The sequence below is a fragment of the Vipera berus genome (genome assembly GCF_964194415.1).
Source record: "Vipera berus genome assembly, chromosome: W".
NCBI lineage: Eukaryota > Metazoa > Chordata > Lepidosauria > Squamata > Viperidae > Vipera > Vipera berus.
This window is the reverse complement of record NC_138210.1, coordinates 52635964-52653471: the sequence shown is the minus strand read 5'-3', so window position 1 is coordinate 52653471 and position 17508 is coordinate 52635964. Positions and strand designations below refer to the sequence as shown.

The 17508-nt window shown below is 40.8% G+C and overlaps 1 protein-coding gene across 3 annotated transcripts; it reads right to left on the bottom strand.

Annotated features, from left to right (window-relative positions):
- Window positions 1-1507: 1507 nt before the first annotated feature.
- On the bottom strand, window positions 1508-10867 carry LOC308676724 (isochorismatase domain-containing protein 2-like). 3 transcript variants are annotated; one of them, XM_081342729.1, is made up of 7 exons: window positions 10800-10829; window positions 9821-9882; window positions 7258-7396; window positions 5582-5794; window positions 3326-3396; window positions 3109-3226; window positions 1508-2278 (listed from the first exon to the last, which is right to left on the bottom strand). In XM_081342729.1, exons 3-7 carry the CDS (start codon window positions 7387-7389, stop codon window positions 2198-2200), a joined length of 615 nt encoding a protein of 204 aa, XP_081198855.1. In that variant the 5' UTR covers window positions 7390-7396; window positions 9821-9882; window positions 10800-10829; the 3' UTR covers window positions 1508-2197. The 3 variants fall into 3 exon arrangements, with proteins under 3 accessions (XP_081198855.1, XP_081198854.1, XP_081198853.1); XM_081342728.1 differs by lacking the exon at window positions 9821-9882 and having other exon boundaries at window positions 10800-10867; XM_081342727.1 differs by lacking the exons at window positions 9821-9882; window positions 10800-10829 and adding an exon at window positions 10748-10788.
- Window positions 10868-17508: the final 6641 nt, after the last annotated feature.

Genomic DNA, 17508 nt, shown 5'->3' with positions numbered 1-17508 from the left:
AAATCTACATACCCCACCCAAACTCTAGGATGGGATATAATAGGATTAACCCACAGATGCCAAAGGGACACAGGTCAAAATACATGACATAGGAAATACAAAGCCTCAAACAGGAACAGGAAACAACCTCAAGAGCCCCAGAGGGTATAAAAACCCACTCCCTACATGTGCTCTCTTTTCTTCCAGAGTCATCTTTCTGTCTGGCTCTCCTCTTAAATAAACTGCAACCTTCTTTCTAAAGCAGTTGCCATGTTGTTTATTCCTGGCTTGGACTCATCAACTTCCGGCATCAACTTCCCTCCGCCCAGTACGCTCCCACAGAGAGGGCCTCCTCAGGGTGCCACCGGTCAAAGAATGCCGACTGGTGGCCCCCAGGGGGAGGGCGTTCTCTGTGGGCGCGCTGGATTTATGGAACCATCTTCCGGCCGAGCTCCGGATGGCGCCTGACCTCCGCTCCTTCCGGCGCGATCTAAAGACTTATCTGTTCGAACAAGCTGGCCTGGCCTGATGGGATGGGGTTGGGTTTTATTACTGTTTAATGTGTTTTAACCTATTGTTATAGTTGTGGGCATTTTGTTTAATCTCTTTTAATTTTTGTATTTTGTCTTTTAACATGTATTGCCCTGTTCACCGCCCTGAGTCCTTCGGGAGAAGGGCGGTATACAAATAAAATTAATAATAATAATAATAACCACGATGAAGATTTTTCCTTCAACAAAGCTGTAAGTTAAAGCAGTCTCAACATCAGAAGCAAACCTTTTTTCTTTCTGGCTCACCATGGATCGATGGACACAGATTTCTTGGAAATCTTTCCTGTCAAAATAATGTATTTTCCCACGGTGATGCTTGGCTTGGGACAGATTCTATGTAAAGCAAATGTGACTTTAGAGCAGGGTTTCTCAACCTTAGCAACTTTTAAGATAAGTGGATTTCAATCCCCAGAATTCACCAGCCTGCTGGCTTCTGAGAGTTGGAGTCCACACATCTTAAAAGCTGCTAAAGTTGAGAAATGTTGTTTTAGAGCAGGGGTGTCAAACTCGCCACGTGACATATTGTGACGTATCTATGTGCTATGCTTTTGATATTCAGAAATTAGCAATTGAAATTTCTCAGGAAATGAAGAAAAACTTCATAACTTATTAATTTCTGCATATGAAGCTAGTAAGCTTTTTTTAAAAAAAAATACAGCTGGAGCTTACTGAACATTTGGCAATTGTTAAGGCCTCAAAATACACATTTCACTGTGTTGTACAGGGCATGAAAAATGGCCAACATAGAATTGTGAAGATCTGTTCTTAACTCACATGCTCATGATTGTGAGCAGACCTAAAAGTTATGTAAGTAGGAAAAGGAGGACTTTTTCAGATTGTATGATTATCTGTAGTAATTCCTCCTTTCCTGTGCACTTGTCTTTTTGTCAATAGACGTAAACTGGACTCACATCAGACTTGAATCATGTTTAGATTATATGTGTGAACTCAGTTAAATGCAGTTAACTAAAGCCACTTCAAAACTGTAATTTATTCAAAAAAGCAACAAGCTTCATGTATGAACCCAGCATTTGCTTATTTTCCCGCTTGTTTCCTAAATCTGCACTAAAGTGTGAAACGCAAAGGTGCTTTTTCAAAAGGAAACTGGGCTTTGTTTTTCCTTGAAGACATTTCGCTTCTCATCCAAGATTGTTCAGCAGTCAAAACTGAAGAAGCTTCTTGGATGAAAAGCGAAACATCTTCAAAGAAAAACCAAGTCCAGATTCCTTTTTGAAAAAGCACCTTTGGGACAACCAGGATTTGGATGACTGAGAATCTCCATAGACATAAAGTGTAAACAATTTCAGATATTATTTATACACCCTCACAAGAGAACTGTCACAATAAAATGTGCAAATTAAATATATAATTTTACATATTGCCGAGATTCACATTATGAGCTAAGGAGGCACAACTGATGTTACTTAATATAAAAAGACCAGGTCAAAATGTTACCAGTGTCGTCTTTCAACCATCTCATTGAATTACTATAGAAAGATCACAGGTCTGATGCAGCTTTTCAGCTAGGTTTATAATTCATCATCTTCCTCTTTAAAGTCAACTTGAAGAATCTTGATTTTGCTCCTTCCCATTCAGAAGGACAAGGACATCAGATGAAATGGCTGAAGGTGCTTTAAAAGAAGGTTATCATCCTTTGAGCAGCTGGGCTAACTGAAAAGGGAATTTGGCACTTTTATGAGGGGCAGAAGGCCACTGTCGGGGGCAGGATCCATAATCAATTTCTGAATCTGAAAAAGAAAGAGGGGGAGACAACAGCTGGAGAATCATCCAGAAGCTATCTGATCTGCTTTCTTTAAAGGCCGCAGAAATTCACAAGACGCACAAACATGGATTTCCCCAGAACCCTAGCCAGAAGTTCTCACCAAACTGTAATGTTCATTGTGACTGAAGGGATATACTATTACATTTAAAATAAGTCTGATAGATTCTAGTCTAGTCCTAGTGCTATCCAGTTTCTGGAGAGTGGCCTAATCGTCTATTGAAAGATGAGTATAGTTCTTATTTTCTCCAAAAATGTGCTCCCAGGCAAAGGTTGGTTTAATTCTGCCAGACCACATTTCCTTGGGCAGAGACACTGGTTTGTTCAGATTTGCTTTGACCAGCTGGCCTCATTTGGTCAACCATATTGCCTTACAGCTAAATAGAGACGAGGGCCTAGAATGGTCCCACAGCAGGGCTTCTCTAGGAATTCTGTTAACAAGTTACAACATTCTCCTCCTTTATGCCCGTGAGCACATGAGGAGATAAGACAAAGTAATGTACAAGAAGGAATATGTTCTCCTCCCATCAACTGCTCACGATATTGCTGATCCTGACCAAGAAACTATGGGTTTCGTAGTTTTATTATATTGTCAAAAAAGAAACATGCTTACTTGTGTAAAGGTGGCTGGGATACCACCAAAGATGGCTGTTTCTGACATCAGTGGGACTGTTTCACACTGAGCTAATTAAATCCCGCTGCTTCTCCAGGGGGCCATTTATAGAGAGGCACTGGCCAAGAGAAGCAGGTGAATGAACCTGGCAACTTGGATATGTGCAAAGAAATTTAGAGAATTACCTCTCGGAAACGCGGGTGAGCTGCATCCCGGACAAGCTGCAGGATAAGTCCCTCGCTAGTGGTAAGGAAGGCCCCGCTCTGACGCAATCTGGACAGAGCTATGATCCTGTCCACCTGGCTAAGTAAGAGAGACAGAAAGAAAAGAACCCAATAAAAGATATGAAGAAAATGGAAGGGGTGATGTTGGGCTTTTCTCCCCATCTGTCCCACTGATCACCTGCGGGAAGAGCAAGCATCCGCTACGATGTGAACGTCCAGACCTCGCTCCATGACATCCAAGGCAGTACTCTGGATCAAAAAAATAATAATCAAAAGAAACTTCTTTCAGTTTCTATGAGACAACAAACATTCCTGTGGTGGCACTCTTCAGAACTCTGCCACTCCCAGGGTTTTGCAACTCTTTCAGTTCTTCAGCCATCTCCTGCAATTGGCCAGTCAGCAGGCCCTCTGGGCGGAGAAATGCCGAGATGTTTAGCACCAACATGTGTTGTGGAGATGTCTATGCTGGGTCCACATTCCCACCGTGAATACACTCACTGGTGGTAAGCTGGCTACCTGCATATAAAGCAGCTTTGCTGCTTCTCCCTTTAATTCATAGGAGCAAATTAGCTTCATGCCTGTTTCTAAGTTCTACAGGTAGTCCTCGACTTAACAACTACAATTCAGACCGGAATTTCCATTGCTAAGCAAGACAGTTGTTAACTGAGTTCTACCCCATTTTACTTTTGTCTTGGTTGTTAAGTGAATTACTGCAGTTATTAAGTGAATCACATAATTGTTAAGCAAATCTGGTTTCCCCCAATGACTTTGCTTATCAGATGCCGGCTGAGAAGGATGTGAGGACCAGCTATAAATCTCTGTTTTCAATGTTTGTAACTGCGAATGGTTGCTAAACGAATGGTTGTAAGTCGAGGACTACCTGTACATTATTTGGGGGGGGGCTTTTTTTAGCTTGAGAAAAAAAGAAGTGCTTTGTTTTACCCCCTCCCAGGCTCCTCAGAATTTGAAACTATTTGCCAGACCAGCTACATTGATTAAAGATAGGAAGAAATGGATGCCTTCCCAATTTTACTCTGGCACTTAAATGCTGGTTTCAAACAACACATGCAAGCATAGTTTACTTAGCCATGGTGTGCTGAATAAATTTGCATGTTGTGTGAATCTAGCTACTTATGAGTCAAAACCAAGTAAGTCATATTACATGGCTGAGTATACTCAACACACAAGATCAAAATATGGTTTGTTTTTAAGTGAATGAAACCTATGCAAAGAAACAACCAAGCTCAAAGAACACCAAGAACCTAACAGTGCATCTCTGAGCTATGTATTTTCTCTTCTGTTGGTTTGTCTACAGGTAGTCCTTGACTTAGGACCATAATTGGCACTGGCACTTTTGCTGCTGAATAAGTCATTAAATGGGTTATGCTCAATTTCACAATGTTTTGCCATGGCTGTTAAGCAAATCGTTGCAGTTATTAAGTGAAGCCGGCTTCCCCCCATTGACTTTTGCCAGAAGCTGGCTGGGAAGTTCAAAAATGGTGATCACATGACCCTGGGACACTAGAACTGTCATAAATACAGGCTGATTCCAAGCACCCAAATTTTGATCACGTTACTGCAAGGAGAGTGCAATGGGTGAAAGTGCAAGGACCAGTTGCCAGTCACTTTTTTTCAGCACTGATGTAATTTTGAACGGTCATTAAATGAATGGTTGTAAGTTGACAACAACCTGTACATTGTATGAACCTAGATAGGATAGCTTGTAAGCATGGGTTGCAGTTTACTCCTCTGGTGAATCCAGCAGCGATAATTTAATTCAGTAAACTCGATTTAGCATGTTCTATAAAAAAAAAGCTACTGGCTTATTCAAACAAGGCCGATATTCCTGGTCTGTATAAACCTTCTATTTATTGGTCTGTTAAGCTTCTACCCCACTTTTTCCTCCAGGGATACAAGGTGATTTAGATTAGGAATCTCTCTTCCTTTTAACTGTACAATAGCCCTTTGCAGCTGGGTCCACAGGAGGTGGGGAACAACGATTAAAGCCATGTCCTGGGACAGAGTTTGCAGCATGATCCTCTCTCTCTTATTTTTGACAAAGAGGAGCAAGTTCCTGCAGATTCCCGGGACCTTGTAAAGAACAACCGCCCAGCGAGACTAGTTCAAACCCTTGAAAGCTTTAGGTGGTTTAAACTTGAACCTCCCAGGTTTTACTCCAAGACCTTACCCACCATATGTACATGTGCAGTTGTGTTCCGTGCAGCACAAATAGGAGGGGAGCTGAGTTTAACTGCCTTTCTGCTGAACACTGATGAAGCCAAGCTCAGAGAGCATCAAGAACCTCACAGTTCAACTGTGAGCTACAAATATCCTCTTCTATTGGCACACTGATAAAAACGGCACAGGTAGCCTGTCTACCCCTGGCATCAGTTCTTGTGCCTTACCCCCAAAAGCCAGTTTCCTGATCTCATACCATGATGCAAGCCTGTGTCTCGATCCCACAGAGAAGTACGGATTTCAAGTTGGGAACAGATTCCATCTCTTTTTCCACCTCTGGGATAAGCATGCTGAAGCACGTTTTGGTGTATTTGGGCAACTCTTCAGCTCCCAGCTCCGGTACTGTTGGACCCAAACCTTTGGGGTATTGCTCGGTGACCACAGTGCGGATTTCAAGAGCTTCAGCAACCTGTCGGGAGACAGAACAGGGCCTTGGGGATGGGTAGGGTGAAAACAAACTGGACTCCCAAAATGGGATGGAGAGGTGAGCTTTTCAGACGCTGATTTTATGCTGACCCCTGGTGTCCATCTAAGAAATTGCACAAGACACCTTAGCCTTGCCTTAATGGCCCATGTTTTATGAAGGCCCTCTGATCGAGGGAGGATCCCGTGTAGTGGCAATGCGGAAGACCATTGTTATTTTGAGGAGTTTGGTGACATATTTTGATTTCTCTTTCGCACTAAGAAAAGTCTAGAAATTTAGAGCTCAGGCTGAGCTAGCCTGCTTTTTTTTTATTCCTGTTTGCTAGATCTTCACATAGCTTTACTCACAGTGAAAGTCTCAGGCTTTTCATTCCCATCCCAGAGTCATGTGCCACCAGTCAAGGTCAGCAGGCCCTCTTGCAATCTCCTGACTAGAGCAGGGCCATGAAGTCATGGTACCAGGCTTTGATAAACATCGGGGGGGGGGGGGGGAGGGCATTTGTTGTTTGCTGGGAACCTCAGCCTGAAGCCTAGCACTAGGTACCGTGGAAATTGGCCCCCATTGGGACATCTGTGCTGTCATTATTAAGGAGCTCCTGACAGCTTGTAAGAAATTTGGGTATTATCTTGCTTGGTATATATGCTTTTTACGTTATGCTTTTACATCTGTTTGCTGGAGTTAATAACAGAGCTTAAAATCCCTGTATTTACTGGATCGTTGTCTTCTGGATCCCAAAGAACCAATTGCCTAGGCACCTGATCACTGCCATGACACTTGGCAAAAACAATACGTTGGGATGCCCAGTTTTGCCAACACTGACAGGGGGTTTTATTAATGTATTTATTGTTTTTTATGGGCATGTATTTAATAACTTTTTAATTTTTGTAACTTTATGTTTTACTCTTGCCCTGTACACCGCCCTGAGTCCTTCGGGAGAAGGGCGGTATAGAAATATTAATAAACTTAAACTTAAACTTAAATGCTAAACATTCTTGCTAAGCAGCCCCCAAGACAGGCACTACAATTTGGGCAATACCTACCTCAGGATTATGGACTAGAGACTCAGTCTTGGAGGAACCTGCTGGGCAACATCCCTAACAGCTAAAGCCTGGCCTCCTTGTAACACCTGAATGAATTCTGGAACCCATTATTTAGAATCCTGAATTGCTATACTTTGGGTACTTTGATTGGGTACCAAATCAAAACCATTTAGTGAAATGAGTAATTTCTTTCCCTATCCCTTCATCTCTCTCTCTCCTGTCTCTAGACCAGGGGTAGGCAACCTTGGCTCTTTTATGACTCATGGACTTCAACTCCCAAAATTCCTGAGTCAGCTATGCTGACTCAGGAATTCTGGGAGTTGAAGTCCATGAATCATAAGAGCCGAGGTTGCCTACCCCTGCTCTAGACCATGTCAAACATCTTTGTCCTTACCCTCCAGTGTTTACCTTCAGCATCCGAGCTGCCACAGATACAATCTGAGGGAAGTAGCTGATGTTAGGGCGGAATTTCTCTTGCATGTCACACAGGAACAAGATGCTTGATTTGGGAACCACTTTTCCAAGCCGTGCCAGGGACATTTCCAAGCTGAGACCAGATTGAAATATTAGAAGATCCAGAAAGTTTCCTTTTAAATATATTCTTCTTGTTTTAAAGCACAACAATTTATTTTGGTAACTTCAACAAAGACTATACGTACTGTATATGTAAAGAGTTGTGTACATAATGGGTTAGATCCAAATGTAGCTGAACAAAATCATCTGAACTCTGATATTAACATATTATTGTAAGAATTATATTGAGTATTATATTTATTTATTCATTCACTATATATTCACTAGCAATTCAAGATGTTGGTTACTACCTTTAAAACCCTCTATGGCATGGGACTTGAGGAATCATTTGAGGAACCATCTCACCCCAATGGGACTGGCCTATCCCACCTGCGCTGGCAGAGGAGGTCTGTTGTGGTCCCCATCAGTCAAGGAATTTCAACTGGCAGTGTCTAGGACAGGGGTAGGGTAGGCAACCTTGGCTCTTTTATGACTCGTGGACTTCAACCCCCAGAATTCCTGAGCCAGCATGGAAACCTCTCCATTTCTCCTCAGCACGGCTGGCTCAGGAATTCTGGGAGTTGAAGTCCACGAGTCATAAAAGAGCCAAGGTTGCCTACCCCTGGTCTAGGAGAAGGGCCTTCTCTGCTGTGGCTCCTGCCTTTTGGAACATCTTACTTCCTGAGGCAAGATCAGCTCCCACCCTCCTGACCTTCTCTAAGGCCCTGATTGTGATTCCCTTTCTTTCATTTTAGAAATATTTATCTTTTATGGCTTTAATGCTTTTAATGCTGTAAGCCTCCCAGAGCTGCCTTGAAATGAAATGGGCGGCAAATACATCTAATAAAAAATATGTCTAGGCTGCTTAACTCCAATTCTTGCCAGCTGATTACAGCTTGTCCTTGACTTACCACAATTCACTTAGTGACCATTTGAAGTTACAAATAGCATTGAAAAAGTGACTTATGACCATTTTTCACACTTATGACCATTGCAGCATCCTGATGGTCACATGATTTACATTCAGATGCTTGACAACTGACTCATATTTGTGACAGTTGCAGTGTCCCGGGATCATACGATTATCTTTTGCAAGCTTCTGACAAGCAAAGTCAATGTGGAAACCAGATTCACTTAACAACCGTGTTACTAATTGAACAACTGCAGTGATTCACTTAACAAATGTGGTAAGAAAAGTCATAAAATGGGACAAAACTCACTTAAAAATTTCTCACTTAGCAACATAAATTTTGGGCTCAGTTATGGTCGTAAGTTGAGGACTACCTGTATTAGCTCAAATCAACCTAGCATAGGATTAAGAGTTCCTCACCTGACAGTTATAGATCATAAGCAGCCACACTGGTCCAGTATGGATTGGTAAATATTTTTAAAAAAATTTCCCAGTCTAGTGCTGAGAGAGAGAATAATTTGCCCAAAGTGACTGGTCAGTTTCTGTGCTTAAAGGAAGATTAGAACTGGTTCTCCCCACTCCTAGTTCAGCACCTGAACTGCTTCATCACACTGATTCTCATGTAAATCTCTCATAATTTGGACTTCAGGTCCCATAATTGCTCCATTTCAGATTTTCTGAAGTTTTCCATATTTTTGCTAATGCACGTTAACAGACGAATGAAGGTAAATATACATGTCCCAGGAAAATGTTGCAGGATCCAATCTGGGTTGGTCATCAGGACCAAAGGTTATGTCTTCCGAGCTTTCGGACTTGTGCCGGAGCCCATCTTCAGAGCACTTCCAAGGAGTTGGAGAGAGGTTCTCTGAAGATGGGCTCCAGCGTTAAGTCTGAAAAGAAAACCTCTGGTCCCGGTGACCGACCCAGATTGGATCCTGCAAGGTTAATAGACTTTCATATTGGTCCTATTAATAAATAAAGGGAGTCAAACTGAACAAATATGATCAAACTGGTTTTTTTGTGTGTCATCCCACATGCAATCCTACCACCATCCTTAAGAATGTTTTAACTAAGAACTTTTCTTCAGGAATATGTTGAATGCTATCCGACATGAGAGGGTCATGATAGATAGATAAATAGGATAGATTAGATAGGATCAGGGCTTTTTTTGTCATAGAACGCTCAGAACGGAGTTCTGGCACCTTTTTTGGATGGAACCTTGTAGGGTAGGCAAGGCAGGTTGTATAACATGTGTGAGTTCCGGCACCTTTTTCTTTTACAAAAAAAGCACTGGATAGGATATAGATAGATAGATATAGATATATAGATATATAGATATAGATATACTTTATTGTCTTTTTTTTTACTGTGGCCACAATGGCACACATTAAGAATGAAATTTAGTTGCTTGCGCTCAAAGCAAACATACTATAAACAACATATGTATAGACCTACATCCTTACACATAAGTAGCATATAAATATTATTCACTGTCCATCTTGAATACATAACGGAAGGAGGAAGCTTTAGAGTTCACAAGGTTAATACCGTATGGAAAAAAGCTGTGACTGAATCTGGATGTTCTGCTTCGGATACCACGGAGCCTCCTCCTCCCAGAAGGTAACAAGGAAAACAGGTTGTGAAGAGGATGTGTAGCGTCCCAGACAATCTTGCGGACCCTGCTCAAGCAACGCTTATATGCTATCCGGCATCACCTATATTGCCAATCGTTTTATATATTCTATCCATGAGTTTTCTTGGTAAAAATACAGGAATGGTTTAACTCTTGCCTTTTCCTGTGCAGTATAAATTGCTGCCTTTGCCGTTGTCACTAAAGGGATCATCTGTTTCGAGCATCTTCCTATATCGCTGCTGCCCAACATACAGTAGACACCTGCGTGCTTTAGTGGACAGCTGGAATAACCTTCACACTGAGTGATCCTGTTGGGAATAGATACCCTTGGCATATAGTTCCCCACCACCACCCGCGTTCATCGTTCATTCCTCCCAGGATTACCCCTTCTTCATTCCCTCCACCAAATATGAGGCAGCACAAGAGGACTTGGGAGGGGGTGGGAGGGGGTTGGGAGGTCTAAAACCCAAAGCTAGAGATAAATCAGGATTGAGATCATTTATCTTTGTATCTGCTAAGTGTTGACAGCAACTTGGTGGCACGTAAGCATAAAAAAAAATCAGAACTAATGTCCAAACTCGCTTATTTCTTCTTCTGGGAACTGAAAACCCGACTAGGCTTTAACTACAGTACTTAAATAGGATCCCCTAGGATTTCCTCCCCCCCCCCAATGTGCTTAATAAGGCTGCAACAGAAGAACCAACAAACAGCCGACAGTTCTCTCCGCAGTCAGTTCAGGCTGCAACACACCATCCACAGTCACCCATGCAAAGCGCCTGTCCCAAAGGGCCCGAGCCTTCCCGTTTCTCGGGGTCGGTTAGATGCCACGTAAATTGCCTTACCCTGCTCAGGCCCTCCTAAAGATTTCCCCAGCGACTTCACGGAAACACTCACCTTTGTAGGCGCTCTAGAGGGCCCCTGCGAACTGCTAGCCAATCAAAAGCGGAATCTCTCACACACCAGCAGCCACGCCTTCAGAAACAGCCACTGGCCGATGATCTGACTCTTGATGAACAGTAAGCCTTTCCCTTCAGCCAATGGCGTCGCTTCTTCGGGGTTCCACGCGCAGCCGTGTGGAGACGCCGCGTTCTAAAGTCCTCTTATCAGGAAGTCAAGAAAAATGTAGTTTGTGAACTGAGCTGATTGGCGGCGCACGTGAAGGAATATGCAGTACAGTACATGCGTGTGTGTGTTCGTGTATGAGTATATAGACCAGGGGTAGGCAACCTCGGCTCTTTTATGACTCATGGACTTCAACTCCCAGAATTCCTGAGCCAGCCTGGCTGGCTCAGGAATTCTGGGAGTTGAAGTCCATGAGTCATAAAAGAGCCGAGGTTGCCTACCCCTGATATAGACAGACAGTACAGTACAGTACAGTACAGTACAGTACAATACAATACAATACAATACAATACAATACAATACAATACAATACAATACAATACAATACAATGCAATTATACAAGGCTGGCTATACAGTAGTTAATTTAAATATTCTTGACGTGCTGCCTTTAGAAGTGGGGAACTATTGATGGTGCCCTAGATTCTAGAAAGAAGATCGTAGTTAAAACTTCGCTTCAGGTTTATTGTTGAAACTGGCACTCCTCTAGTACCGTTTGGGAGTAAGTCCTGTTGATCTCATTTTCTGAGTGGAAGCCCACTCCCAGTGAGTGCATATAGCCATAGATTTTGTGGAATCGGGTATGTTCGATCATGCAAATAACTACCTTCCTTTCACCTGTTCTGGGCAAACTGTCAGTGCAAAAGCAATCATCTTCACCTATCTTGTGGATAGGAGAGAAAAGCAAGAAGGTAGCTATAGTGAAGGCATGGGTGGTACACTAATAGACAAACAATAGGGAGCAACTTGCCCAGATTTTCTCCTCTTGAGATTTTGGACAAGAATACCAGCAAATGTATGTGATTTTGGTTTTCCCCCAGATGCACTTCAATTCTTAGGTCGAGCTAGTGGGAGATTTGTATGCCTCCTAAGGTCCTAAACTAAATCTGTGATATAAATAAGTTTAGTTCAAAATAACTAAAGTTGCCCTCCAATGAAGCTGATTGCTACTTATTTGTTCACGACTTTGTAAGAGAGCTCAATCGATGGAATGAAAAGAGACTAAATATTTATAAACATAGCAATAACATGAGTCAAGTATGAATGACAAAAATGGTGGGCGTTTTTAAGAACATTAATGCAGCCCTTCTACATCAGGGTAAGGGCCATTTTAGTCCAACATTTTGTTTCTTACAAAGGGCAACCAGTGCCTCATTCAAGCGTTTCTCTCAAGCTTTTGTATAGGTGGCATTTGAAGCCACACAATCCCCTTTTATGAGTCATTCCAGTTGACATAGACATTATGTGCTGAGTGAAGTAGTTATTTCATATAATCTAAATCTCCCAGTTTCATTGGGTTAAGAATTTTCCCTGTCCACTTTTATCGCAGCAGACATGATTTTGTATAGTTTGTGTCCTTCAATTGCCTTCTTCTAAGCCAGGCATGTCAAACTCGCGATGTCACATGACCTCACATGACATATCACGATGTCACCCAGCATATCGTGACTTTTTCCCCACTGCTGGCAATGGTGTGGGTGTGGTTTTGGCATGATGCATCCGGCCCGTGGGCCAGCAGTTTGACATACCTGTTCTAAGCTAAGGAGCGAGACCCACATGTTCTGATGATGATTATGTGCCATCAAGTCAGTATTGACTCTTAAGAGACTGCGTAGATAATTTTTCTTCAAGACAATCTATCCCCAGTTGAAATTGGGCAAGGCTCCGGGAACAGATGGATTAACAGCAATTTACTATAAAAAGTTGCTGCCTGAAATGATTGAACCCTTAAAGACTTTGTTTAATGAAATTCAGACTGGAGGTGTAGTTCCTCCATCATGGAGGACAGCTTTTGTATCGTTGATTCCAAAGGAGGATCAAGACCTTACTCAACCTAAAAATTATAGACCTATATCGCTTTTAAATACAGATTATAAGATTTTTGCTAAAGTATTGGCTAATAGATTAATGCAAGTTTTGAAACAAATGATTCATAGTGATCAATCGGGATTTATATCTGGGAGGTATATGAAATATAATGTAAGACAAATTGTTAACTTGCTTGAATATTTGGATAAGAACAACCAAGTCTCTGCAGCATTGATATTTTTGGATGCAGAGAAAGCCTTTGACCAATTGAATTGGCAATTTTTATTAAGAGTTGTTGAGGAGATGAATTTTGGAGAAGGTTTTCTACATGCTATTAAAGCTATATATCAACAACAAACTGCACAAATTATAGTTAATGGGGGATTAACAGAGACTTTCAAAATTGAAAAAGGTACAAGACAGGGTTGCCCCCTATCACCATTATTGTTTGTTCTAACACTAGAGATTTTATTAATTAAAATTCGAGAGTCCTCTAGGATAAAGGGAATCAAAATAAAACAGAATGATTATAGACTGAGAGCTTTTGCTGATGACTTGGTTGTGACAGTATCCCAACCGTTACAGTCGGTTATAGACTTGATGGAAATTATAATTCAGTATGGTAAGGTTTCTGGGTTTAAGGTGAATAGTAATAAGACTAAGATATTATCCAAGAACTTATCTATGAGTGAAAGGGATATGTTATCTAAATTAACAGGTTTTGAAATAGTGAAGAAGGTTAAATATTTAGGAGTATATATTGCGGCCTCAAATGTAAAATTGTATAAGAATAATTATGAAACACTATGGTTGAAGGTACAAAGGGACTTAAATAATTGGAAAAAATTACAATTATCATTACTGGGAAGAATTGCAGTTGTTAAAATGAATGTTCTACCAAAGTTTCTCTTTTTGTTTCAAATGATACCTATATTGAAAAAGGATGCCAACCTTGATCAATGGCAGAAGGGTATTAACAAATTTATCTGGGCGGGGAAAAAACCAAGAGTTAAATTTAAGATTTTACAAGATGCCAGGGAAAGAGGGGGACTCAAGGCGCCGAATTTGAAATTGTACTATGATGCGGTTGCCTTGACTTGGATTAGTGATTGGCTTAATTTAACCAACAAGAGAATACTTTATCTTGAGGGATGGGATTTGGTATATGGATGGCATGCATATTTGCTTTACGATAAGAAGGTGGACAGGGCTTTTAAATCCCACATTCTTAGAAGTGCTTTATTGCGTGTCTGGAAAAAGTATTATTATAAGTTAAATTATAAAATACCGATTTGGGGAATTCCTGGACACGCAATAGAGGGCGTATCTATGGGAGTGAGTATGGATATGGTTTCCTACAAGGAATTACTTAGATTGCAAGGGAATGATTGGCAACTTAAATCATTAGAGGAGTTAAGACAAGAAAATATAAGTTACTCTTGGTTTCAATATACCCAATTGAAAGCTAGGTGGAAGTTAGATCAAAAGGTTGGCATCACAATTACAGATCAAAATTTAGTAAAACAAATTAGAGATTTAAATTGTGCACATATAAAGAGGATATATAATGCTTTAATTGAATTGGATTCGGAAACGGAATTGGTTAAAGACTGTATGATAAAGTGGGCACAAAATATTCAGGAACCAATCTCGTTGGACACCTGGGAGATAATTTGGGTCAGAAATGTTAAATTTACTCAGGCTCAAAACTTAAGAGAAAATTTTTATAAAATGTTTTATAGATGGCATCTGGATCCCAAGAAGTTGTCCAACATGTATCCTAAGGTGAAGAGGATTATTTTATTCTACTCTCGAGCTTGATGGACTTTTTAAACTCTAAGTGAAAGTGCGTCACAATTGAAAGTAAAAGATGGCGGCTAAACCTCCCCCTAAAACTCTTCGGAGTGCTGGAACTTCCCCGGTGCAACAATCATCATTGCAGGCATTGCATCCTCCTGATGTAGTGACATCGAAGGACTTACAAGATGCTCTTGAAAAACATACCCAGGTAATCTTGGAATCAATTTTGGAATCAATGGGTGATAAATTTGCACAGATGGAGGAGAAATTGAAGAAGCTGGAGGAGAGGATGGAGGAGAGGATGGAACAGAAGTACAGGGTGATGAAGGTAGACATTTTGTCTTCAGTGTATAAAGTGGCTGAATGTGTGGAAGATTTGGATGAAAAAGTCAAAGATTTGACTCAAAAGAATGCCATATTAGAAGCAAAAGTATTGGAGAATGAAGATTTAAGAGACAAAATGGATAGAGAATTGAGTCTTGCTCAATATTTCCAGATGCAGTTTGCTATTAGAATCAGAGGTTTAAAGGAGAATATTAAGGAAGATCTAAAGCAGCTGGTTTCTGAGGCTCTTGAAGTGGTATTGAATCAGCCAGCATCTGAAATAAAAGGAGGCATGGATAAAGTGTATCGTGTGAACTCATGGATTGCTAGACAGAGAAAGTTGCCTAGAGATGTGGTGGTTTATTTTGCAAAAAGGGAAATTAGAGATGAAGTTATACAAGCTGCCTATGATACTAAAGTCGTGATTGCTGATCAAGAAGTTCTGGTTCTAAAAGAAATTCCTCCAAAGATTTTAAGGAGAAGGAAGGATTTTACATTTCTTGTGCAAGAGCTCAAGCAACGAGATATAAGGTTCAGATGGGAGATTCCAGCTGGGTTGATGGTGATGCATGAAGGTAAAAGGTACCGTCTGGTTACTGTGATGCAAGCGCGTGATTTTTACAATAATGTTTTAAAAGCAACCCCATTAACACTTCTGGAAGCTGCAAAGGGATCTGGAGAAGGAGAATATCAAGAGGCTGAAGATGGACAGACAGAGGAGAATGGTGCTGGAGGAGATCAAGTTATAACACTTTTGGATGATCCCAGAGAACAGAGGGTGACGCGTGCTGCTTTAAAACGATCAAAAAAGATAAAAGAACAAGATCAGCAGAAGTCTATGGAACTTTCACAACGTACTTACAGCCAAGTAGTGGGAGGTGGGAAAAGATTTGGGTGAGGAATGTAAAATTTATACAAGTTTGAAATCTAAGAGAGAATTTTTGCAAAATGTTTTATAGATGGTATTTAGATTTTAAAAAGCTAAGCATGTATCTGAATTATTAGCCTAAATGTTGGAGGTGCGGTGATAAAGACGTAATATATTTTTATATTTTCATATATGGTAGACTTGTAAAAAGGTTAAGGCTTTTTGGATAAAAGTCTGATGGAATATACTAAGTTGATGTTGAATTTAATTACGGCAGCAAGACTTTTGATAGGTTAGTACTGGAAAGAGGAACTGCCGACCATAGAAGAGTGGATTTTAAAGGTTTCCGACCTGGTCGAAATGGTGAAGATTTCGGCCTATTTGAAAGATTACTCGCAGGAACGCTATATTATGGAAGGGAGAAAATGGCTTGAGTTTATTCAGAATAAGTATAGGGTTAATAAGTTTTATATTTGAATAAGTCTTCTTTCTTTGTTTTTTTTCCTATATTAGTTTTTTTATATATATATTTAATATTACTAAGGTTTGTTTTATCCTATATAAGCTAGAGAGTGATAGATTTTAGAGTTTATGGTTGTTAGTATATGGTTGTTTATGATTGTTTTTTTTATATATACCTTGTATTTAGCTCTGGGAAGTCGGGGGGGGGGGGAGGGGGGGGAGGGGGGAGAGGAAGGGGGGAGGGAGAAGGGGGGAGGGGGGATTTTTTAAGGGAAAAATTGTATGTTAAAACTTTTCAATAAAAAAAAAACAAATTTTGATTTAATTAGCATTTGATTACGGTTGCAATGATTGCTACCTGCAGTATTGTAGTATTTCCCCCTTTGGCCACATTAAAAAGTTTCTATGGAGTTGTGCAGTCTAGATAATAAAAACTATTACAATTGGGAAATAACTCTCAGAGGAGCTTTGATGGCTGCAGCACGTGGACCTTTAGGTTGCCTACCATGGATTATGAGTTGTTTCTTGGCTAAGGAAAAGTTTTACAGTGCAGCTTTTTGCCAATATTTATTTATTTTATTTTTTTATTTTAATTCCATTTATATCCCGCCCTTCTCCGAAGACTCAGGGCGGCTTCCAGATTTGCTGGCACTGAATTCCTAGACCAGGGGTGTCAAATTGCCGGCCTGCGGACCGGATGCATCATAGCGAAACTGCGCCCACCCCAAAAGTCAGAATACGTCGCGACACATCACATGATGTTGAGAGTTTGACACCCCTGTCCTAGACAATATTGGGATTCCACTTGTTTAGTAGATTCTTGAAAAAGCTGGCCTCAATCCTGTCCTGACAGTTTCCAAAGAGCAAAGAGCCTTCATGAAGACGATATATTTATCAAAAAGCAGACTTTTACGTTCAGTTATTGGCTCCTGTAGCAGTGTCTCTCAACCTGGGCAACTTTAAGATGATGGACTTCAACTCCCAGAATTTCCCAGCCAGCACAGAAGTGAGTTAGAAATTTTGGAAGCTAAAATTCCAGTATTGGATTGTATCCGATGGCTAAAGTAAAACAGAGGAAGAACTAGCCGATTTTTCAACAGAAATCTCCATACTGTAATTCCATCACCATGATCTTTCATAAATAAACGAAACGTGATAGCAGCCTTGCAAATAAAACTACAAGCAAAATAAAAATACATACGGAAGCCTGGTTATCCGAG

Coding starts and splice junctions, on each gene's coding strand:
- LOC308676724 (XM_081342728.1), bottom strand. CDS start 7,389: ATGTCCCTGGCACGGCTTGGAAAAGTGGTTCCCAAATCAAGCATCTTG. Junction 3,397..5,581: donor AGACACAGGCTTGCATCATG/GTATGAGATCAG, acceptor TTTTTGATCCAG/AGTACTGCCTTGGATGTCAT. Junction 3,227..3,325: donor GATGCTTGCTCTTCCCGCAG/GTGATCAGTGGG, acceptor TCTCTTACTTAG/CCAGGTGGACAGGATCATAG.